This window comes from Poecilia mexicana, unplaced genomic scaffold (assembly GCF_051168715.1).
Source record: "Poecilia mexicana isolate PSO_F unplaced genomic scaffold, ASM5116871v1 scaffold_18, whole genome shotgun sequence".
NCBI lineage: Eukaryota > Metazoa > Chordata > Actinopteri > Cyprinodontiformes > Poeciliidae > Poecilia > Poecilia mexicana.
Genome location: NW_028263387.1, coordinates 9,330,514 through 9,356,538, shown reverse-complemented (window position 1 = coordinate 9,356,538; position 26,025 = coordinate 9,330,514). Strand labels below are relative to the sequence as shown.

Here is a 26,025-nt window from a genome sequence, read left to right as displayed (position 1 = left end):
ACTGTTTTAGCATTTTTCTCTCTCTGTGTAAAGTTCACACATCAAAACAGGAGAATGCTTAAAACTGAGAATGAGCAAACTGTCTTTTGCAAACCTTTGTATAGCGGCTCTGTTTAGCAACATGCATTCAAATTTAGTGTGTTTTTGTTTATTTGGATGTTTCTGTGCGAGCCAGTAAGAAACATTGTGCATAAGGTTAAAATATCTGCAGCGGACAGGAAATGCAAACCACCATCAAGTGCTGCAATGTCAGTGGCTGCTGTCGTGTGAAGTTAGTATAAAAGGGAAGGAAACACAGAGAGAAAATAGTAAGAAGTGGAAGCACGAAACTTATTGATGTAATATATATTTTAGACTTCTCCTTTTATATGAACACAATTAAAACCAAGTAGAAGCCGTTCAGTTGAGCTGTGCAGCCGTTCTGGATGCCGGGATGAAACCCGCTCTGCTCTGCATGCTGGGCTTTTTCTGTAAGTACGTCACTGACTTTCTGCTCAGAGTTTAAAGAAAATGTTTCTTCATGATAACATGTGAGCGTGGATCTCTGTTAAGATCTGACTGTTGAAAACAAAACACTAAAGTCTTTTTCCTCTTTTTGTAATCAGCATTGTAATTCAAGCAACTTTTGCCTTGGATTTGTTAGAGACACTATATGTGAATTTGTTGGACATAATGTGATATTTAAATCTTTGTTTATTATTTCAAGCAGTCAGTTTTATTTTAATCTTCTTCTAAAATGAATAATATAGCATTTTGTTATTCTTAATCAGAATAATACAATGTATAATGTCTGACCAAGGCTTGATCTTTCTTGCAGTGCTCAGTTCTCTGCTTCATGGACGTGCTGATGGTAAGTAAGTTGTTTTGGAATTAACTTAAATGAAGAAATATGGTGTTTATCCAATGCATTTAACTTTGTTTTGTACAGAAATGGAACCTAATGGTGCAGTATAGAAAAACACTGAAACAATTGGCACTTTAGTATCACAATTCTTGTTTTTAGAGACATTTGTGTCTATTTAGATAGTTTTTCTAAACCAAATGTAGCAGAAATTCTACACTATTTTATAGAAAATAATACAAGATGGAGCAGAAGTTTAACATATTGTGATATTAATATATCTTAATTTTTGCTGTAGGGCATAAAAACCTTATCTAGAGTTATTTCATATAAGATTTTTATTTCATTAGGTTTCTAGAACATAGCCAAATTGGAGTGGTACTCTTATTGATAAATAAATAAGTATATAAAGTTTTAATCAGAACTTAAGGTGCAACAAATGGGTGTGAGTGTTTCTGCAGGTGGTCAGATTGATTTCACAGTTCTTGGGAAAAAGTTGTTCTTGTCATGTTTTTTGGTCTTTAACCCACATGCAGAAACACCATCAGCAGACAGGAACAGCTATTTTAGGTTTATTTACAACAAGTTGAAAAGTGTAACAATGAAGGTGTTGAGGACAGGAACAAAACCCAAACTGGAAAACTGGATCCGAACACTGGGAACAGAAAGAGAGACAAGAGTCCAGCGGGAATACTGAGCCCAGATGATGCAGATGGCACTTACTCGTGCTGGTCCAGGGGATCCGCCAGGAAAGGGCAAGAATTGAGCCAAACTGATGGTTGCAGAAGTGAAAAGTTTCTTGAGAAGATACTGGCGACACGGAGTGGCAAGGTGCGGTGGTTCGAGTCCGTTTGTCTAGATGGCGATGGGAGGAAAGGGCAGAGCAGGCGCTGGTTGGACGGTGGTGGAGCGATAGCAAGCAGGGGCTGTTGGGGGAAGTCAGACAGCTGGGGGGTGGGGGGGGTTGCATGGAGCAGGAGAGAGGAAATCATGATCAGAGTGGAATCCTGAGTAGAAGGGTACCTCACAGGAGGGCAGGACACAAATGTAGGTGAGCTCTGAACTCTCAAAAGGCATCCAGTGAGAGACGAGGGGACTGACAGGTGGTGAAAGAAGCTCCCAACAGTCACTCTTCAGCAGCATGGCTGCAGACTTTATGTACCTGTACCATTTCCCAGATGGCAGCGGTACAATTAGTTTGTGTCCTCAGAGTGTGAGATCACTGGGAATACAACCGGCCTTCCTTTGCAGTCTGCAGGTATATATAAGGACCAGGTCTGGGACCTGACTCCCCACAACCCACTGGGCTGTTTTCACCACCCTGGCCATGTCCTTTGTGTCCTGGACTGTGCAGCTGCCGTACCACACAGTCATGCTCTTAATCATGTTTCTGTAGAAGTTCTTGAGCAACTGAGTTGGGAGTCCAGGCCTTTTCAGTTTCCTGAGGAAGAAGAGTCTTTGTTGAGCCTTCCTCGTCAGAAAAGAGGTGTTCAGTGACCAGATCAGGTCTGAGGTGATGTGGATGCCCAGGAATTTGATGTTGTCCAAGCACTCCACCACCTCCCCTTGAATCATAATAGGTGGGTGCAAGGGCGTAGGAACGAGTCTGTCATTGGGGGGGACGCATATCAGAAACCTGACAGATCAGTAAGTAGCTTGAGCAGAAGTGTCAATTATGCCATCAACACATCAGTAATGCGTTACTCTAATCTGATCCTTGTTTCAGTAACAAGTATTCTAACATGTTACTATTTACAATCCAATAATCAGATTAAAGTTATGCATAGTATAATGACCGTCATTCCAGGATGAACACTCACTTTAGAATTTGCCTCACAACTAGCAAGATAAATACTCTGGTAGCACAGACAGGCTAACAGATTCTGATATATCTTATTGGTCAAAAGACATTTGATTATTGGTCAAAATGCATTGATATAAATTAACTGGTAATTTAACTGGTTTTACTTCTTTCTAAAACCAAAGTAGAAAACGGCTCATAAAATAGGACTCAGCAGTTTTAAACTCAATACAGCAGTTTGACCAACAAAAATAAAATCTAAAAAACAAGTTTTGTTCTTCTTAAACATCTCTCTACATCAGTGCAACAGTTTGATCTACAAAATAAACAAAAATGATACTTTTTCACATCTAACAGACATTTTAGTTCCTCACTGTTAACTCAGTCCCACTTTCCATCCCTGCATTCAGTAACTTACCATAAAAAAACACTGAGGCAAAAAGCCTAAATGTTTTTTTTTCCCTGTCATTTTCAGCCACAAACATTTAACTAAAATATCTAGTTATATGTTTCTGTCTCTGCCTCCCTCTGACTTTCTGCAGCCTGATGTTCCTGCATGGATTCATGGATTTACAACAGACACTTTAGTAATGTACAGTGTCAGAATGTGAACTAAATATAAAAAGTATGTTTTTATCATACAGAACGAGAATTTAAACTTAATTTTCAGATGTATACATTATTATACATCTCAACTCTATTTACTGTGTAGCAAAAATTTTCACAAATTTATTTTAAACCTCTCCTCAAGCACCTTTCTTATTGTCAATGTCTCCTAATCATTACCCTTACAGTTTGGAAATAATGAAAAAAAATATTAAAACGTTGAAAGAAATCAACCTGACATCAGTCTTCACCTGTTCTCCTTTCTGGTTTTATTGAAATTAATGTAATTTTTATATCTTCACATTCTGAAACTCCACCTGGTTCTCCTATGTCTTCCCTGACCTGCTCCTCTCATAATAAAATAGTTTAGTTTATTTAAAAATTAAAAAGTTAATACATATTTTAATAAACTAAATGAAGACCTCACCAGAGCTTCTTCACCTTTCTTCAACATCATTCCAGCACTGTTGTTCTTCTAAATATCTAAATAATAATATAATATAATATAATATAATATAATATAATATAATATAATATAATATAATATAATATAATATACTTGTTAAGTGGTTGAGTATGATCAGGTGTTGCTCACTTTAAATAATAAAAAGGCTAATTTTGCTGCTGTTTCAGTCTCAATCTGATTAAATAAATCATTATGGCTAGAGTAGCTTACTTTTCGACAAAGTTAGCAGTATAATATTGGACATGTGACTATTCCAGAATTAAAACGGCTTAACCAAAAAGATTCAGTTCTATTTATGAAAGTAAACTGACAACAAGATGTTATAAACGAGAGATATTCATGGCAAAATTCCCGACAGATTGTTTACCTCATTCAAACGGAGTTTCTCTGCTGCTGCCTTTACTCTGAGCCGTTCAGAGGGGGGAGGGGGAGGAAGCGCTCTGCTGAATGCGCTGTTGTGCGCCTTCAAAATAAAAGCATGCGAGTGGAAGATTTTAAAATTCTTCGCAACTGCGGTGAAATTATTGGGGGGGACGAATGTGGCTCTCTCCAATATTGGTCCCCCCGTCCTCCCCGCTTCCTACGCCCCTGGGTGGGTGCACAGTCCTGCTGGACCTCCTGTATGAGGTACAGCCATCCCTTGTTAGATGAGTGGATGGCTACACAGTCGTGGGTAAACAGAGTAAAAAGAACCGGACTAAGCACACAGCCCTGTGGAGTGCCTGTATTGAGGACCAGGGTGGGTGATGTTCTGTTTCCTATTTTCATCACCTGAGGGCGGTTAGTGAGAAAGTCTCTGAGTTTGAGGGACTTTCATTAAGTTGAAAGATACAATGAAAGCAAGGCTTAGCAACTCCAATAAAGAGAAAATAAAAAAAACAGAAAAATAAACAGTTGAAAAGCTGGTCCAAACTCAAAGAATAGATTAATAAACTCTAATAAGATATGTTGCGCTCACCAATATTTGTATGTAGAAAAGTATAAAACATCATGGTTTTCTTTTTATATCTTGTCATGCCAGAATATTGCATCAATCCGAGAACACAGCTGGAGAATTTCTTTGATCCAACCACCAACAGACCTTTTTTATTGCATCTGTTTAGGTAGCAAATTAAATAACCACATGAACCATTTAGTAAAAGACTGAAGCATCATTTAAGTACAGCTGTTACTAATTTGCAGCTGGATGTGCTCATAATTCTTTCCTGATTATTTCAAATTTTTGTACTCAGAAAACATTTTAGTTGCGTTATAGCACACATGTTTGACTCAGACATGTTTGTGTAATTTATTTTAAACAATCTAGAACTAATTGGTGTGTGTTGTTGTTAAGTTAAAAGTTGGTTTGTTTGGGATTCTGCTAGTTCAATCTGTTGTTGAAATAATCTGATTTAATCTGAGTTAGAAACGGGTTTGGAATTTTACCTGCAATGATAAAAGTTTCCACAGCTCCTCATTTACAGGAAACATGATAGAAAACCTGGTCCATTAGGTTCAGTAGAGATTATGTTCCTCCTTAGTTTGAAAAATTAAATATTGTTCAATTTTAATTTAGCTTCCTGAAATAATCTATATTGTGATGATTTATGTATTGTTCTCAATTTCAAACTCAACAGATTATAAACCCACGGCCACACTGAGAGCAAGTTATACAATCATACCAGCAGGGGGCAGTGTTACTCTGACCTGCTCTGTTTACGGATCTACTGGCTGGAAATTTGACTGGTTCAGAAATGGACAACAATATCCTGCAGATGGATCCTCCAGAAACACAGAACCAGATGGAACCATCAGAGTCTCAGAGGGAGGAGAGTACAGCTGCAGAGGAGGAAGAGAAGATCCAGTTTATTACTCAGGAAACAGCAGTGAGGTCACAATTTGGAGAACTGGTGAGTTTAGTTATCAGGTCATCACCATGACAGATTATTTTAAATCCCAAAATTGGTCATTTGTCATCAACAACAGATATAATTCTAAATAGGTTCATCTGTGATCATATCAAGATTTTTATTGTGTGAATTTGATCATTAATCACGTTGCAGCTTCTCCAGGAGACAGAGGCATGAGCAGTTTCAAGCCTTGACTTATTTAAAACTGATTCTGTTGAAACGGGCACAATAATCTAATATTACTAACAATCTAAATAAACTTCGTGAAGTAAAATATATTTATTTAGTTTAAAAACTTTGAAGCAACAACATTTTCTTCTCTTTTTTTCATTTCAAACATTTGTTATGTTTAATTTTAATACATTCATGCTGTTTTCATTTTCAAACACTTGAAGAAAAATTATTTGCTTTATAACAAATTAAATTAACATACTAAAATAGTGAATGTCTAAAGTCCTTTGTAATATTACATATGTTCAGCTTTGCTTTGCTTCCATTAGTTTTCTAACTTGATGCTTCTGTATGTGAACAGTTTCTAATCTGACAGTGATCCTGAAAACCAGCTGGACTCTGAATGTAGAAACAATTTGAAGTGTAAAAACCAGGAAGGTACTGAGAGAACGTATGAATTAAAAATAATAAGTTAGATCGTTCTCCAACATCAGCTCTACAGGATCATTATAGCTGACAGGAAAGAATTCAGTAGAAGAGGATCGAGCTTTTCTCTTATTTCAGTGGAGTGATGTTATTCTAGTATAACTCCAGATAATGTTATATCATTACATTAATTATATTTATTAAAACTCTAACCAACTACAATAAACAACCAAGGAACAAATCAACATAAAATCAGCAGCAAAATAATTTATTTTTGGAGTAAAAACACATTTGCCTTGATCATTTGAACATATCTGTATTTTAGTCTGTATGTTATTAATAATTAAATAAACAATCTCTTACTGATCATTGTGTTTATTCAAGAGTTTGAAACCAATCCTCAATTTCTTTCTACCAGAGAGACTGACTTCTTTTTAATATTTTAAAGGATTTTACTAACTAAAACAAACACAAGAGCTCCTGGACAGCTCGAGAGAAATATTGATCAAAATCACCAAGGTTACAGAAAAGTTTCCTCTGATCTTAGACAGCAGGTTTGCTCAATGCATCTGAGAAATTCTGTGAACTGTAGTGGAAAATTCTTGATCAGATATTTCTTTCCTTAGTTTCCAGTAAACCCAGTTTGATCCAAGAACCCAACTGGTCTCAGATCTACAGAGGAGAGAAAGTCACTCTGACATGTGAGATACAGGTTGATGGAGGAACTCAGTGGACGTATGCATGGATACCAACCAATGGGAAATCTCCATCATCCAGTGAACACAAGACCATCACAGCTACTGAGCTTGACAATGGAGAATACATCTGTAGAGGAAGCAGAAGCCATGAGCTAACAGAAGGAAGTAATGCTGTCAGACTGACTGTGTTATGTGAGTCAGACTGACCTCAACTCAAACTGAACATTTTTTGTATTTACTTTCCTTTTTCTAGGAACTGAATTAAACAACAGAAAATGTTCCTGATTAAGGAGTCTCTCATTAAAAACTCCAGTTTCTCCTTGGGAGAACAAAAATAAATGATAAATGGCGAATGGGTGACTTCTGTGAGAAATGTAGGGGGAAAAACAAAGAAATATTTTCCAGCTGAAGGCAGTAAAGATGAACTGTGTTGATAGAGAGAGATGGAGACTTTAACATCATTCAGCAAACAGAATGTCTTTTTTAGTAAAATATTTTTGAAGGTATTAACTAATGTAACAAGATACAATATTCTGCCTTGGAGCTGAATACTTAAATGTTTAAGTGTGAACCATCATTTAGGTGAAGCTCTATTGAGAATTACATCTGATTTTGCTCAGACTTCTTTCCTGACTGGATCATTGTCTCATATTGATACACATAAAGAACATTTTAGTCATGTTATACAGCACATGTTTGATGCAGACATGTTTTATAAATTTGTTTTAAACAATCTAGAACCAAGCTGATACTGTTGGTAAATTACATGTTGGTCAGTTTGTGACTCTGCTAGTTTGATCTGCTGATGAAATAATCTTCCCCTGATTTTAAATTATAGAGCAGGTTTGGAATTTCACAAACAATAATTAATGTTTCTACAGCTTATAAGAAACATGACAGAGTTCATGTTTTCCTTAGTTTGACAAATTATGTGGTGTTAGATTTTAACATAGATTTTTTTTCTTTTTGCTATGACAAAATGCTTCCTGAAATAATTCATATTCTGATGATTTACTTATTGTTCTCATTTTTCAAACTCAACAGCTTATAAACCCATAGCCGAACTGTCATCAGAGCCCAAATACATGCCAGCAGGGGGCAGTGTTACTCTGACCTGCTCTGTTGAAGGATCTACTGGCTGGAAGTTTGACTGGTTCAGAAATGGACAACAATATCCTGCAGATGGATCCTCTGGAAACACAGAACCAGATGGAACCATCAGAGTCTCAGAGGGAGGAGAGTACAGCTGCAGAGGAGGAAGAGGAGGAAGAGGAGGCCCAGTTTATTACTCAGGAAACAGCAGTGAGGTCACAATTTGGAGAACTGGTGAGTTTAGTTATCAAGTCATCATCATAACAGATGATTTTTTACATCCTGAGCTTTATCCTCAACTTTTTTCAGGAAACATTTGTCATCAACAACAGATAAAAAATAAATTAATCTCTGATTATATCAACTTTTTTGTGTGTGAAATTGATCATCTATCACATTAACTGCAAAAGACAGAAACATTCATATTTTCTCTCTTTGACTTATTTAAAATTACTTCTGTTTAAACAGCCGCAATAATTTATTACTAAAAACCTAAACTGATAAGATTGACATCCTGCTGTGAAATATATTAAGTTTAAAAACTTGGGTCCTGACCAGGTCATTGTTCTTTAAAATATATTTTATTTTATATTTTAAATATATTTTAAGTTTCATTTTAATGCATTTATAAATGTATTAAAATGTTTACATTTTCAGTTAATTCCCTGATTTATTTAGCTGAATCAAGTAAAATTCCCTTTTATAAGAAATTAAATTGATATACAGTGGAGAAAAAATAAGTTAGATTATTATCCACCATTCACTGAATAAAGCATCATTAACGCTGTTGATACACTTCTTAACTACTTATAATAAATTAGTTAATAATAATTTACCATCACAAGTAATCAACATTAAAATAACTTCAATAAATCATCACAAAAGCAGCAGCTGCTTTTTTACATAATCATATGATTTGGACACGTCTATACTTTATACCAAGTTATTAATAATTTAAAAATGACCTGTTACTGATTATTCTGTGGGAGAAACATTGATCAATATTATTCAAAAAGGTTACAGAAAAGTTTCCTCTGACCTTTGGCAGTGGCTTTGCTAAACGCAAGTGATAAATTCTGTAAACTTTATTGTAAATTCTTGATCAGATGTTTCTGTTTTTAGTTTCCAATAAACCCAGATTGATCCTGGAACCCAACTGGTCTCAGATCTACAGAGGAGAGAAAGTCACTCTGACATGTGAGATCCAGGGAGGAACTCAGTGGACGTATGAATGGAGACCAACCAATGGGAAAACTATAACATCCAGTGAACACAAGACCATCACAGCTACTGAGTTTGGCAGTGGAGAATACATCTGTAGAGGAATCAGAGACTACAAGTTAACAGAGTGGAGTGATTCTGTCAGACTGACTGTGAAACGTGAGTCAGACTGACCTCAACTCAAACTGAACATTTTTGTATTTACTTTCCTTTTTGCAGAAACTGAATTAAGCAACAGGAAATATTTCTGATCAAGCAGTCTCATACTAAAAGCTCCAGTTTCTCCTCAGGGAAACAGAAAGAACCAACAAATATTTAATGAGTGACTTTTGTGAGAAATGTAGAGGAAAAAACAAAAGAATATTTTCCTTGCATACATGAACCTAAACAGGAGACAATAAAGATGAACTGAGTTTTTACAGAGAGAGATGGAGAGTTTAACATCATATTTTGCAGTAAAATATCTTTTAAGATATTAACAAATGTAACAAGATACAATATTCTTCCTTGGAGCTGTGGAATATGAAAAGATGGAGATTTGCTTTTCAGTGTGAACCATTATTTAGAGAAGCTCTGGTGATTTTCAGCTGGTTTTGCTCATAATTCCATCTTGACCAAAAACAATGGTTTTATATTGGTACACATAAAAATTATTTTAGTCATGTTTGACCAACACATGTTTGTATAATTTGTGTTAAAAATTGTAGAACCAAACTAGATGTGTTGTTGATAAACTACATGTTGATTTGTTTGTGACTCTGCTAGTTTGATCTGTTGTTGATGTTGAAATAATCTGGTTGAACCTGAGTTTGAATCATAGGGCAGGTTTGGAATTTCATCTGCAATGATAAAAGTTTATACAACTTCTTATTTACAGGAAACATGACAGAAAATCTGGTCCATCAGGGAGATGAAGAGTTCATGTTTCTCCTTAGTTTGAAAATTTTAATTTTATTCAGTTTTAATGTAGATATTTTACTATGACAAAATTCTTCCTGAAATAATTCATATTCTGGTGATTTACTTATTGTTTTCATTTTCAAACTCAACAGCTTATAAACCCACAGCCAAACTGACAGCAATGGAAACAGTCATACCAGCAGGGGGCAGTGTTACACTGACCTGCTCTGTTGAAGGATCTACTGGCTGGAAGTTTGACTGGTTCAGAAATGGACAACAATATCCTGCAGATGGATCCTCCAGAAACACAGAACCAGATGGAACCATCAGAGTCTCAGAGGGAGGAGAGTACAGCTGCAGAGGAGGAAGAGGAGGAAGAGGAGACCCAGTTTTTGAATCAGGAACCAGCAACAAGGTCACCATTCAGATAACTGGTGAGTTTAGTTATCAGCTCATCACCATGACAAGAAATAATATTTAAAACCTGGATATAATTCTAAATAGATTAATCTGTGATCATGTCAAGTTTTTTATTGTGTGAATGTGATAATAACTTTTGTCAGTGTAACTTCTCCAGAAGACAGAAACATTTACAGTTTTGATTCTTGACTTATTTGAATCTGATCCTGTTGAAACAGACACAATAATCCAATATTACTAAAAACCTGAGCTGACCCCCTGATGTAAAATAGATTTATTAAGTTTAAAACTTGAACCCAAATCCATTGTGTTTTTATTTTTTTATATATCATTTTTTGTTTAATGTCATTCTACTGTTATTGTTTACATATTCACTGGAAGAAAATATATTCTCTATAACAAATCAAATCTGCTTTTGCTGGACAGGCAAAAACCTGCATTATTATTTGTGTTCAGCTTCACTTTGTTTCTTTTAATTTTCTAACTTGATGTTTTTGTGTGTGAACAGTTTCTAAACTGACTGTGATCCTGAAAACCAGCTGGTCTCTGGAAGTAAAGACAGTCTGGTGTAAAAAACCAGGAAGTAACTGAGAGGACATATGAATGAAGAAATAATAGTTATTAGATCATTAATAACTAATATTAAAACCCACAAACAACCAAGCAGCATTTAAAAATATCCAACAACAATAAAGCAGCTGCTTTACTCTATAATTTAATTTATGAATTAAATTCATATTTACCCTGATCGTTTCAACATATTTAAATTTGATCAAAATGGGTATTTTTGCAAAGAGTTTGAAACCAATCCTTAATTTCTTTCTCAGCTGCTGGCAGAGAGTCTGACTTCACTGTAATATTTTAAAGGGTTTTACTAACTAAAACAAACACATTTTAAAAGAGCTCCTGGATAGTTTTGATCAAATTCACTCACTAAAGTTAAAGAAATGTTTCCTGCAACTTAAGAAAGTGATTTTACTCACTATAAGTGTTACGTTAAATACTCTTGACTGTTCTGGTAATTTCCTAACTATATATTTTTCCTATAGATCCCAATAAACCCAGTTTGGTTCTTCAACCCAACTGGTCTCAGATCTACAGAGGAGAGAAAGTCACTCTGAGATGTGAGATCCAGGGAGGAACTCAGTGGACGTATGAATGGAGAACAACCAATAGAAACTCTCCATCATCCAGTGAATACAGGATCAACTCAGCTACTGAGTCCCACAGTGGAGAATACAGCTGTAGAGGAAAAGGAGAAGGGTTTTCCGTGACACCATGGAGTAATGTTGTTAACCTAACTGTGTGTAAGTTGAAGTGATCATTTATTATATTTTATTTTGTGTCACTATGACAGAATTTTTCTTCTGACAATTTTAAAACCTTCTTGTTTGGCACTAAATATTTCAATTGAAATTTGAAGCAAAGTAACAGAACAGCAGCTTTTTCATGCTTATGCCCTATCAGATATTACATATAACTGTTAGGCATATAAAAGCTTCAAACCCACGTTTAATCAATTAATTTTTTTTTATTGATTGCGATTTTCAGGTTGTCTTTGTTTGTGAGTTTTATTCATGTGAAAGCAGGAAGAGGCCAATGAAAATCTCTGAAATGTAATGATCAGAACTTGAGGACCCGAAATTTCAGTCAGACACACCGAATAAAAGTTAATAAGTACTTTAATTAGGGATAGGGGTATAGGACAGGCAACCAATGGGGTTCCTTTCAGAGGGTCAGGCAGAGAACGATGGTCAGGGCACAGAAAAAGGTTCCAAACTTACAAACGATCCCAGGCAGACTAAATCCAAGGGCGAGGCAAGAGGCAGTGGTCGGAAGGCAGAAACAGGGTCACGTCCAGGAAACAGAGGCCAGAGGAGAATCCAATGAGGGCTAGGCAAGGCAGGGAAATCCAAGGGGCGAAAAGTGTTCAGATCGTGGTCAGGTCAGGAAGGAATGCTGGATATCTACTCACACGGTGGCTTTCAAAAATCTGGCACCGTCTGCCCTCCTGAGAGCGAATATAACTGCTGGAGACCAGGTGGGAGACATGAGCCTGATTGCGCTCCAGCGCAGCAGCATGCAGGTGAACCAGATGAGCTTGATGAGAGGTGAGTGCAAAGGAGAAGAACATGGCAGGCAGACGGGCCAGAAACATTACAGTACCCCCCTCCTAAGGTCCGGCTCCTGACGGACCCTTCGGTTGATCAGGATGGAGGCGGTGGAAATCCCTCAGGAGGGTCTTGTCGATGACAAAGCGACCAGGAATCCAGGTCCGTTCCTCCGGTCCATATCCTTGCCAATCCACCAGGTAGTGGATGCCACGTCCCCTTCTCTTGGACCGGAGGATGCGGCGAACAGTATAGATCCGGTCCCCATCCAGGAACCGAGTGGGCGGAAGGGGTCTGGAGGCAGGCTCAAGACGAGGTGAGGTGTAGGGTTTGACCCGAGACACATGGAATGTCGGGTCAATCTTCATGGAACGGGGCAGCTGTAGGCGGACCGCCACTGGGTTCACCACCTTGGAGATGGGGAAGGGACCAATAAAACGAGGTGCCAACTTCCGACTCTCCACCCGTAGGGGGAGATCCTTAGACGACAACCAGACCTTCTGGCCAACACGGTAGATGGGTGCTGGGACTCTATGCCGATTAGCAGATCTGGATTGCACCTCCGACGACTTGATCATGGCCCTCCTGGCCTTCCTCCAGATCCGTTGGCACCTCATAGCTGCAGCGTGAGCGGAGGGGACCTTAGCCTCCCTCTCCTGAATAGTGAACACCGGTGGCTGGAACCCATGGACAATGTAGAAGGGCGAAAGACCAGTGGAGCTAGAGGGAAGAGCATTCAAGGCGTGTTCCACCCATGGTAGGTTGTGTGACCACCTGGTAGGGTCAGAGTCACAAAGGATACGAAGCTTGGTCTCTATCTCCTGGTTAGCCCTCTCGGTCTGCCCATCAGTTTGGGGATGGAAACCAGACGATAAACTGACGGATATGCCAAGCATGGTGCAGAACTCCTTCCAGAAACGAGAGACAAATTGAGGTCCTCTGTCCGAGACGATGTCAGTGGGGAGCCCGTGGAGGCGGAACACCTCCCGTGCCATGATCTCCCCCATTTCCTTTGCAGAGGGGAGTTTCTTGAGGGGGACCAGATGGACCATCTTCGAAAATCTGTCAACAACAGTTAACAAGACAACAAATCCATCAGAACTGGGCAAACCTGTGACAAAGTCCATAGCGATGTGTGACCAAGGGCGTGATGGGATGGGAAGGGGCCGCAGCAACCCTGAGGGCGGGCGACGAGACGACTTTGCTTGGCAGCACTGATGACAGGCCGCAATGAACTCCTTAATATCCTTGGTCATTGAGCCCCACCAGAATTGAGACTGGACAATCTGTAAGGTCTTGCTGATGCCTGGATGACAGAACAGACGGGATTTATGGCAGAACTTGAGTACCTTAGGGACCAGATGTTCCGGGACGAACAGCCTGTCGGGGGGGCAAGAGGCTGGGACCAGAAGACCTCGGGTGGCGTCCCTGACCTCCTCCTCCAGTTCCAACATGGTTACAGACAATCTCACCGAGTCTGGGAGGATAAACTCCTCTGTACCAGCGGCCATCAACTCCGAGGATTCGTGAATCCTTGACAAGGCATCCGGTTTCATGTTCTTGGTCCCAGGTCTGTAAGAGAGTGTAAAATTGAACCGCCCAAAAAACAGAGCCCACCTAGCCTGCCTGGGGTTGAGCCGTTTGGCTGCCCTCAAGTACTCCAGATTCTTGTGGTCCGTCCATACTAGAAATGGTTCCTTGGACCCCTCCAGCCAATGCCTCCATTCCTCTAGGGCCAGCTTGACGGCCAAAAGCTCCCTGTCCCCCACATCATAGTTCCGTTCGGCACTGGATAGAGTCCTAGAAAAGAAGGCACAAGGATGAATACGACCGTCAGTGGTTCTCTGACTTAGGACAGCGCCTACCCCAGTGCTAGAGGCATCGACCTCCACAAGGAACTGTCTCTCAGGATCAGGGGTCCGGAGAACTGGAGCAGAGGTGAACAAAGACTTGAGCCTAGAGAAGGCCTCCTCTGCCTGCCTGCTCCAACTGAATTGGACCTTGGATGAGGTAATGGCATGAAGCGGAGACGCTACTTGAGAGAAATTACGAATGAACCGACGGTAAAAGTTAGCAAATCCAAGAAATCTCTGTAATTGTTTGCGATCTGTGGGTGTGGGCCATTTGGAAACAGCAGAAATCTTAGAAGGATCCATGATCACCTGGTTGGGGGAAATGATGTAGCCCAGAAAAGAGGTGGTAGTGGAGTGGAACTCGCATTTCTCTGCCTTAACAAAAAGATGATTCTGGAGGAGGCGAAGAAGGACCGACCGAACATGGTTCTTGTGAGAATCCAGATCCTGAGAGTAGATGAGAATGTCATCAAGGTAAACAAAAACAAAGTGCCCGACCATGTCCCTCAAAACATCATTGACCAGAGCTTGGAAGACTGCTGGAGCATTGGTTAACCCAAAAGGCATGACCAAGTACTCGTAATGACCAGTGGGGGTGTTAAATGCAGTCTTCCATTCGTCCCCTTCTCTGATGCGAACAAGGTGGTACGCATTGCGCAGGTCTAGCTTAGTGAAGATCTTAGCTCCCTGGATCTGATCAAAAGCTGAATTCATGAGGGGAAGAGGATACCGATTCTTAACAGTTATGTCATTAAGACCCCTGTAATCTATACATGGTCTTAGAGACCCATCCTTCTTGCCTACGAAAAAAAACCCTGCACCAGCAGGAGACGAGGATGGGCGAATGATTCCAGCCTTGAGGGAATCCTCTACATACTTCCTCATAGCTTGGTTCTCAGGAGCAGATAGAGGATATAAACGCCCCTTGGGGGGTGACGTGCCTGGAAGGAGCTCAATAGCACAGTCATAGGGCCTATGAGGGGGAAGGGCTGTGGCCCTGGACTTATTGAACACCTCCTTAAGTTCATGGTAATCCGGTGGCACCTTGGATAAGTCCGGGTAAGTTTCCTCAATGGCATTGTCTGGAACAGATGGGGTGCAAGCAGAGAGCAAACAGGTAGCAGAACAGGACCTGGACCAGCCCAAAATCTCTTTGGCCTGCCAGTCAATGTGGGGGTTGTGCTTGTTAAGCCATGAGGCCCCCAAAACAATGGGTAGCTGTGGTGAGTGGATTATAACAAAAGTGATCTCCTCCTGATGATTACCACCAAGGGACAGACTGACCTTTTCTGTGATGAGATTGGATCGGCAAATATGATGTCCGTCCAAAGCTAGCACGTTATGAACCGATGAAGTGTGGAGGAGCTTGATGTTGAGGCCCCTGGCAAAAGATTCATCCATGAACTCAGTATCAGCCCCGGAATCAATGAAGACTGATACCTGGTGGGGAATGGAGGAGACCACAAGGTTAGCAGAGAAGGAAAACGATGGGGAGATGGATAATATGCTATGGCTCAGTAGATCACCCCTAACCTCTACTGAGCCTGCCCTTTTGATGGACACTTAGCTGCCATGTGACCCTTGCCTCCGCAGTAAAAACATAAATTAAACTGCCTTCTGCGAGCATGTTCCTCCATGGAGATCCTTGTTCTCCCCAACTGCATCGGTTCAGGATCTGGTGCCACCACTGAGGGAGGGGAGAAGCTTGTGGTATCAGAGCGGGGGCCCTTGTGGCCAAATGGGGCTGATGAGGCCTCCTTTTGATGTTTCTCTCTTCTCCTTTCAGTGAGACGAAGATCTATCCTAGTTGCCAAATCTTCAAGGTCCTTGAGAGACTTAGGATAATCTCGAGTGGCCAACTCATCCTTGATATTCTCATTAAGCCCTTGCATGAACACATCCATTAATGCCTCCTGATTCCAACTACTATCTGCAGATAACAAGTGAAAATCAATGATATAAGAAGCTACACTCTTACTACCCTGCTTCAAGGATAGTAACCCCCTAGCAGCCTCTCTCTGAGGTAGGATGGGGTCAAAAACCCTGATCAGTTCCTTAGAAAACGCAGAATAAGACAGACAGGAATCAGATAAATTCTGCCACTCAGCTGTGCCCCACTGTTTGGCCTTACCGGACAGAAGTGAGATAACAAACGCCACTTTAGAACGTTCAGAAGGGAAAGAGGAGGGCTGCAACTCAAAGTGGATCTCACACTGAGTAAGGAAAGCACGGCACTGGTCAGAGTCTCCCTTGAAGAGCTCGGGAGGAGTCAGACGAGGCTCTCTGACCACAGCGGGCTGAACTGCAGGTGCTGGTTCGGGAGGTGACTGTGGTTGTGCCTGGTCAGGAGGAGAAGACATGTTACGCAGCGTGGTAATTATTTCATTCATGCCAGTATTTAGTCGACTGATAGCACTTTCAACATTGCTGCGCCACTCTTGTGCTGACGAAGGGTCCATTTTTGGCCAGATTTTTCTGTAATGATCAGAACTTGAGGACCCGAAATTTCAGTCAGACACACCGAATAAAAGTTAATAAGTACTTTAATTAGGGATAGGGGTATAGGACAGGCAACCAATGGGGTTCCTTTCAGAGGGTCAGGCAGAGAACGATGGTCAGGGCACAGAAAAAGGTTCCAAACTTACAAACGATCCCAGGCAGACTAAATCCAAGGGCGAGGCAAGAGGCAGTGGTCGGAAGGCAGAAACAGGGTCACGTCCAGGAAACAGAGGCCAGAGGAGAATCCAATGAGGGCTAGGCAAGGCAGGGAAATCCAAGGGGCGAAAAGTGTTCAGATCGTGGTCAGGTCAGGAAGGAATGCTGGATATCTACTCACACGGTGGCTTTCAAAAATCTGGCACCGTCTGCCCTCCTGAGAGCGAATATAACTGCTGGAGACCAGGTGGGAGACATGAGCCTGATTGCGCTCCAGCGCAGCAGCATGCAGGTGAACCAGATGAGCTTGATGAGAGGTGAGTGCAAAGGAGAAGAACATGGCAGGCAGACGGGCCAGAAACATTACATGAAACCTTGATCAAAATAAAAAAAAAAAAGTTTAAGAGCTTAAATCAATAAATGTAACTAGGGAGCTGAAATTAAACTCAAACTTTAAGAATACAACATAAAATTAAACTGTTTAAAATAATAATAAAAAATAAATAAATACCATTTATTATGTGATTCCAGCGAGCTTCCTCCATCATGAAGGGTGCTTTCTAGATCAAATTGATTGAAATAAAACAAAGTTCTGACATTGCAAACCAAAGAGAATCTGTTACTTTAATACTTGTACTTTAATTTAAATACATGAGATAGAATAATAATCCTTAAAAATATTTAAAATGAAAAGATGAGAGATGATCAGGACAAAAGTTTGACCCAGTTTCTAATCTCTCTCCAGCACCCAAACCTCAGCCTGTCCTCTCTGTGTCTCCATCATGGCTGAATCCTGGAGCCTCAGTGACTCTGAGCTGTGAGGGTTTGGAGCATCAACCAGCAGGATGGAGGTTCTTCTGGTATAAAGCTGTTCCTGATCCATCCAAGAGGGACATTTTCCCATACTACACCTATGAGCTGCTTCCTGACGGCACCAATGGTACTGAGCAGAACTCCTTCATCATTAATGGATCGACTCTCACAGCAGGATTTGTGTGCAGAGCAGGAAGAGGAGAATCATTGATTTACACTTATTACAGTGAACCAAAGTTTATCTGGTCTGCAGGTCAGTTTATATTTGTCTCTTTACTCTCATCAAAAATAGCTTGAGGATTTAACCTGAGCCAATAAATATATTTTTTTCTTATTTTAGAAGAATCCTTTAAGATGTTGGAAAGTGTCTTGTGTTTACTTACGGCATGACATTAGAAATAAAAAAAAAAAATAAAATAAATAAATAAAAAAAACAAACATATTTTCTACATACGGTAGTTTACTGATGGATCATTCATATTATTGGGTAATAAACATAAGTTACCCTAGATTCTTACTGTAATATTTGCATTTGTTTCATGTGTAACCGGAAATAAATATAAAGTAAAAAGTTATGTTGTGCAGATTGTTTGACAAATCCAAACAATTGTTTAAAGAAATGCTAAAGAAATCAGCAGGTTGGAGATTAAATCAACAGCTGTAGGGCTCAGTTAAAACATTGATCAGAAAAAGCTGTTAAACATTTGAAAAAAAATCCAATATATATTTGTAAAAAAAATAATTATTTCCTCATTGGTATTTAGAAAGTTTTGAAGCAGAAATAAAAGTTTGATCAATTTGCTGAATTGTTTGCTGTGACCTTTATAACTAGAAACAAACTATTTGTAATGAATCATTTTAAAGATGTTTCTGCTCTCAGATTAAATCCTGTCTTGTTTCCAGATCCTCATCTAGCAGCTTCTCTCTCAGTGAATCCTGACAGAGTTCAATACTTCAGGTATGACTCTGTGTCTCTGAGCTGTGAGGGAAACTCTACTAAGTGGAGACTGAAGAGGTTTATAGAAACAAGTTACGTGTCACACTGCTCCATCTGGGGTACAATGACTGGATCTACATGTACCATTAAATCACACTGGTATAGTAGTGGAGTTTTCTGGTGTGAGTCTGGATCAGGAGAGTTCAGCAATGCCGTCAACATCACTGTACAGGGTAAGATTTGGTTTATTATCTTTTTTCTTTCTCTAAACATCATAGTGTAAATATACCACAGACTTCATGGAAGATTTTTGACTTTTTCTGCTGTATTGAACAGACTGAGGTTAAATCACAAAGATAATTCATTGGGTAGATTTTTTTGTGCCATTTTTCTTCTCTTTAGGTATCTGGGGGGGGGGGGGGTTCTTTTGTTTGTTTGTTCTTTTGTTTGTTTGTTCTTTTGTTTGTTTGTTTGTCCGTTTGTTTTTTTTATTTTTAATCTCTATTTAAAAGCTGTTCAGAGTAAAATGTAAAATTGATCATCCATGAGGTAAATTGTCTACAGCTAAAATCAACTCACCAGATTATATCACTTAAAACAGTACAAACATTTTTGGCCTAAAGACATAATTCCAGGATACATTTGTTTTTATGATATGCATTTATGATTGTACAGTTTTCTTCTGTAAGGTTAAAGTATTTCTTCAAAATTACCTTAAATTGTGATTTAGTGAGGCTTCATCCATATTCTGCAATTACAACCTTTTAAGTTATTTGTTTAAAATCCTGTGCAGTGAACAGCAGACCCATATAATGTTTAATCCATTTTCTGGACTTAAAGAAGCAGATCTGACTGAAGTTTACCTTTCAATCTGAGGTGAACACAGGCTAGGGGATGTGGTAAGATCAAACAGAGAAACTGATTTATCAAAGATCAGAAGAAGATGGATGATAATTTGTAGTAAAAATAAAGAAATTACTTCATTCATACATATTCCATAACCCATCAACAAATGAATGAAATTTCTTTGCATGAATTTTCATTCATTTCAGGAGATGTGTGTAGACACTAGACAGTTCATTGAATTATATATATATTACAATTATTACAAGTAACAGTAATAACCACTTTTTGTTTGACAATTCTTTATTAGATTGTGATTCTGACCAATGAAAGCAGACATAAAACTAACTTAGAAATACAACTGAGCTAAAAATAATTTTTACCTCTGGTAGAAATTATATATATATATATATATATATATATATATATATATATATATATATATATATATATATATATATATATATATATATATATATATATATATATATATATATATATATATATATATATATATATATATCTCACTCCCAGAGGGAACAATAGCAGACATAGAGCACAGCTACAAGTACCTGGGAATACCACAAGCAAATGGCAACCTCGATGAGGTCACAAGGAAAGGAGCCACAGCCAAATACCTCCAACGAATAAGGCAAGTCCTGAGAAGCCAGCTCAATGGCAAGAACAAGATCCGTGCAATAAACAGCTATGCCTTACCAGTAATCAGATACCCTGCCGGAATAATTAGCTGGCCAATGGAAGAGATGAAGGCCACGGATGTTAAGACTCGGAAGCTACTAACCATGCATGGAGGGTTCCACCCCAAATCCAGCACCCTGAGACTGTACACGAGCCGTAAGGAAGGAGGCAGAGGACTAGTGAGTGTGAGAGCCACTGTCCAGGATGAAACATCTAAGATCCATAAATACATCAAGGACAAAGCCTCAACGGACGATGTGCTCAGCGAATGTCTCAGGCAATGGGGAACAGAGGACGAGGTGCTGGAGGAACCATCATGGGAAGACAAGCCCCTACATGGGATGTACCACCGACAAATAACTGAAGTGGCTGATATCAGGAAATCCTACCAATGGCTGGAGAAAGCTGGACTCAAGGACAGCACAGAGGCCCTCATCCTGGCCGCCCAGGAACAGGCCCTAAACACCAGAGCAATAGAAGCTCAGATCTACCACACCAGACAAGACCCAAGGTGTAGGTTGTGCAAGGAGGCCTCTGAGACAGTCCAGCACATAACAGCAGGGTGCAAGATGCTGGCAGGGAAAGCGTACATGGAACGACATAACCAAGTGGCGGGCATAGTGTACAGGAACATCTGTGCAGAATATGGACTGGAAGCCCCGAGGTCAAAATGGGGGACACCCCCAAAGGTGGTGGAGAATGACCGAGCTAAGATCCTGTGGGACTTCCAGATCCAGACAGACAAGATGGTAATGTCGAACCAACCGGACATTGTGGTGGTGGATAAAGAACAGAGGAAAGCCGTTGTGGTGGATGTAGCAATACCAAGTGACCACAACATCAGGAAAAAGGAGCATGAGAAACTGGAGAAATACCAGGGCCTCAGAGAGGAACTGGAGAAGGCCTGGAAGGTGAAGACCACAGTGGTGCCTGTGGTCATCGGGGCCCTCGGGGCAGTCACCCCCAAACTGGAGCAGTGGCTCAAACAGATCCCAGGAACAACATCAGACATCTCAGTCCAGAAATGTGCAGTTCTAGGCACAGCCAAGATACTGCGCAGAACCCTCAAGCTCCCAGGCCTCTGGTAGAGGACCCGAGCTCAGAGGATGAAAGAGACCACCCACGGAGGGTGAGAGGGGAATTTTTTTTTTTTATATATATATATATATATATATATATATATATATATATATATACATATATATATATGTATGTATATACATATATATATATATAGGATATAATATTGTCTTTGTTTAGAAAAAAATCAAACATGTTTAGACCCTTCACAAAATTCAGCATAGAAATATTTTTGGCATAAAGAAGTACGTTTTAATGGCCGCCCAGCTTTTTGCATGTTTCCACTTGTGTTTTGATTATTTATCTTTGGGGATGACCTCAAGTTACCATAACCATAATATTTAGGTCTCTTCACATATCCTCTATCAGACTGAAAGTGAGTCAGGCTGGAATATCCTCTGGTTGTTTTACAGATGATGATTCTGCTCCTCTCCTGCTGAGTCCTGTTCATCCTGTGACTGAGGGAGATCCTGTTACTCTGAGCTGCAGAGATAAAGAACAACAACTTCTCTCCAATGTGTTTTTCTATCACAATGATAAACTCCTCAACCATGACAGCAGAGGGGAGCTGAATATCTCTGCAGTGTCAAAGTCAGATGAAGGTTTCTACAAATGTCAACATTCAGGAAAAGAGTCACCAAGGAGCTGGATGTCTGTTAGAGGTGAGGAGGAGGAAAATGTTTGATGGATTTTATTCATTAAAACTGTTAAAATGTTAAAGAAGAACAACATGAACACTGAGGATGTTTTTGTTGCTGATATTTGTCAATATTTTAGCCTAAAGTCACTTTTTCATCAAACAGGACATGTTATATAATCTGCAGATCAAAAACATTTTTCCTTGCTAATGTTTCTCATTTCCAGTAGCTATAACCAGTCCAGTCACATCTTCAGTTCCTGTAATGTTCATCATTGGACCAGTTGTTGGAATCCTCCTCATTATTCTGCTGCTCTTGTTGTGGCGCTGCAATCAGTCAAAAGGTGACACATTTTTCTCCTCACACTGGATCAGATTGTTCATAATCATTTAAATTATTCAGATATGGACATTCATTCTTCATACAACCTAGCAGAAAGATGATTGAATAATCAAAATATGTTTATTTTTATCAGGTTTGTGCTGCATCAGGTAAGTAGATAGCATCTCTTTCTTTCTCCCCATTATAAATCATTATTGTATATTTAAGATGTAAATATAATGTATTTATTCTGTTTTCAGGTCAAAGGGCTCAGAGGTCAGAGGCCAGAGCTCCACCACAAACCAGCCTGAAGGTCATGAATATAGATCTCTTTCTCATGGTCAGAGTTTTATTCATGTGTTTTTACTAACAACGATAGATGAACACAATCAGTTCCTCTCTGTGTTGGCTCTGACCTGCTTTCGACCAAAACGCAAACTATTGTTGTTTTAATGCTGCTTTAGACAGAATGATTGTTCATTAGCTCAAGATAATTATGTGGCTATAGTGGGAGCAACAGATGTTATGTGCAATAAGATTTGCACATAAGAGCATCATCATGCTATGCTATGAGTTAGCAATATCACTATGAGATAGCATAGCACTGGCTATACTATCTTCTTAGCACTGACTATGCTATCCTATGAGATAGCATAGCACTTTCCTATCTCATAGCATTATGCTATCTCATAGCCAGTGCTATGATAGCATAGAAAGCATAGCGCTATGCTATACTATGAGATAGCATTGGCTCATCTCAAATCAAAATCAAATCAAATTTTATTTGTATAGCACATTTCAGCAGCAAGGCATTTCAAAGTGCTTTACATCATAACAAACACAAAAACAGTCATGCAACATAGCATCAACAATCAAAACATCAACTCATTGTGAGACGAGCCAATGCTGAGATTTGTTGTTGTGTTTAGTTGTTATTCTGTGTGTTTCTGTCTGCTGTGACCTAAAAGCTTTAAGGAGTTGAGATTGGAGTCCTGAAGAATAAATATTGTTTCATTTCTCTGACAAAGTGAAACATGTTTTTTTTTAGCAGTTTTATGTGACTGGGAATGATAAGATACACATTTCTACTTAACATAAGTTTGCTTTCTGTATGTTATGTAGCTTCATGTTAGTTTTTATGTGTCTAAATGTCCAAGTGAACGCTTATTGCAATTCTGTGGTATTTTTTAAAATGTTTGCTGTGTGGCTGTCTGTCTGGTTTTGCTGCTGCTCATGTTTAGATCAAATTGTTTACGTCAATTTGTCATGTCTGATTTTCTATTTTCAGGAAAATTTGTCACAAACTTACATATACTGTTTTTAATTAAATTCAAATTATCCGATTTTTCCTCTTTCTATTCACTGCAGAAAATGCTCATCTCTACGACATGATAGGCTCGGCTGAAGCTGCTGGAAATGGTAGATTATGTATTTTCAAGATGCTTTAGATTAAATTATTGGGTAATTTACAGACAAGTAAATAATCTTTGTTTAATCTGTAATATTTCAGCAGCAGATGGACACCCAGAAGTTACATACTCTCTGATTGAAATGAAATCCTTTGGGAAAGAGAGTGAGGCCCACTTATATACAATATACACCATGAAAAAATGACTGAGAATGGTTTTATCCGACATGTTGGTGATTATTTTATGATTTTGTCCAGGGAGACAAGGTGGGCCAGAAGAGGGCGCTGTTTACTCTGAGGTGAAAACAGGAGCTGCAGGTAAAGCTTCATGAATGATACGATAGTTGATAAAGTTTATTTCTCTACAATAGCCAGAGACTGTAGTTAGCCAGCTTCTAACCTAAAAATATATATATATAAGACTTCTGACACCAAGTATTACTTAAGTTTACTAGTGTCACTAATAAGAATAATCTATAATATTTAGAGCATAAATATGCCTTTAATATAGTTTTAAGTTAGTTTAGATTTATTTCAATAGATCCCAAATCAAAGACTAAATTTGTTGATTAATTTACTCCAACTTTGAGAGCCACTGTCACACCATTACCTAGAATGCAATGCAAGATTAGTTTGTCACATTTTCAGTGTTTTTCTCTTAGCTGTCTGTATGTTTTATAATCCATCAGCTCCATATGAAGGAACATAAATGAGTCAAATATGTCCTGAAACCCGTTTTCTCTTTCCAGACTCGGCTCAAACCTATGCTGAGATCGACCATGAGAAGAAAGTCAAGAAAAAAGCTAAGGACAAAGGTCAGCATTCATCTGCAGTTCTTATTGTGCAAATCTTTTAAAGAAAATTCTGCAGAATTAAGTGTGTTGGAATACTTTATTTATGTATTTATTTATTTTTTTTTAGATTTGATATTTTAAATAAATCTCTTCATTGACAGGGAAGTCGCGTCCTGCAGCAGCAGAGGCAGCAGTTTATTCTGAAATCAGATCAGCGCCAGCCCTGGAAAACAACGCTGCCATGTAGGCTGGAGACTCTGATGGTTTATTCTGCAATTTATTACAAAACTCATAACTTATTTGATCACAAAAAAATTTTATCCATCATAAGAAATCTCCTAGAGAATCTGTATTGGTCATTCAAAGGGGAATTTTCTGAGATCCAAAGTGTGAATGTGCTTAAGCCTTTGTTTAGGTATTGCAATGCAACATTTTATAAAGACTCACAAATTGTTTTTTTAACACACAAATTTTGCATTGTTTTGTGTTTATTTCTATCTGGAAGTATGTTGCCATTAAAGTTACTAAATTTGATTTGGAACAGTTTGATTTGGTTTCAAGTGAAGCAACTTTGCTTCTTAGTACCTCAATTAACTTTTTGAAAAATGTTCTGGTTGTATGTTTGTCATCAAGCTCAAGGTAAATTAAGTAGAGATTGGTCATTTGACTACAACACATAAAAGCAATACAAGATGATGTTAGACATTTGGGCACAATAGTGATTAAAATTTATTTTACAGTCTCAAGTAGAGAGATTGTTTTATTAATGCTACTTGTAACTGAGCAACAATTATTAGATATATATCTTTGCGCTACTGTTATTATCTGTTATCTGTATTTTAGTTGAAGCTTATTCCTGCACAGTTGCTACTAAATAAAGTATACACCTTTATTGCTAGATGGCAAGAAAATACTGAACTTCCCATTCAATCTTTGATATGTGTAGAATATGCATCATCAGGCACCTTGGCAGTTTCAAAATCAAATTTGTGAATTAACTCTAACCAGTAATGTTAATTGGTTTAGCAGTAGCAGCTGAATTGATTCATTTTCTGTTTAAAATTATGAAATAGAAATATGTAAAATACGGGATCTTTTTATCTATTCTCGTTGCTTTATTTTACAGCAGTTATGCTCCTTAAGAATATGTTTTTTTTGTATAGTTTTTAATTAGATATATATAGCAAGCACGCTGACTTTTATTAAAAGTATATATATTTATAAGTTTTTATGTGTGTCTAAGTTTTTATATTTTTGTGGACTTCAGCAGTCTCTCTGTAGTGGTTTTTGTTTCTTGCTTGTGAGCTGAAATAAAAGTAATGTCATCAATGACTTCTTCAGA

General features: G+C 38.7%; 1 protein-coding gene across 1 annotated transcript; it reads left to right on the top strand.

The window, feature by feature from the left end:
• The first annotated feature begins 306 nt into the window (after positions 1 to 306).
• LOC106909445 (Fc receptor-like protein 5) lies at positions 307 to 26,025 on the top strand. The gene is made up of 19 exons (XM_088015431.1): positions 307 to 470; positions 818 to 850; positions 5,331 to 5,603; positions 6,827 to 7,090; positions 7,943 to 8,224; positions 9,113 to 9,370; positions 10,264 to 10,545; positions 16,192 to 16,205; positions 17,910 to 18,216; positions 18,867 to 19,133; positions 21,936 to 22,184; positions 22,387 to 22,503; positions 22,636 to 22,651; positions 22,742 to 22,821; positions 23,850 to 23,900; positions 23,992 to 24,054; positions 24,148 to 24,207; positions 24,639 to 24,704; positions 24,845 to 26,025. The coding sequence occupies exons 1-19, from the start codon at positions 434 to 436 to the stop codon at positions 24,928 to 24,930; spliced, it is 2,805 nt and encodes a 934-aa protein (XP_087871557.1). The 5' UTR covers positions 307 to 433; the 3' UTR covers positions 24,931 to 26,025.

Excerpts from the sequence above, each read along its gene's own strand:
- LOC106909445 (XM_088015431.1), top strand. The coding sequence starts at position 434 with ATGAAACCCGCTCTGCTCTGCATGCTGGGCTTTTTCT. Across the intron at positions 851-5,330 it reads GCTTCATGGACGTGCTGATG|ATTATAAACCCACGGCCACA; the intron begins GTAAGTAAGTTG and ends CAAACTCAACAG. Across the intron at positions 22,185-22,386 it reads GAGCTGGATGTCTGTTAGAG|TAGCTATAACCAGTCCAGTC; the intron begins GTGAGGAGGAGG and ends TCTCATTTCCAG.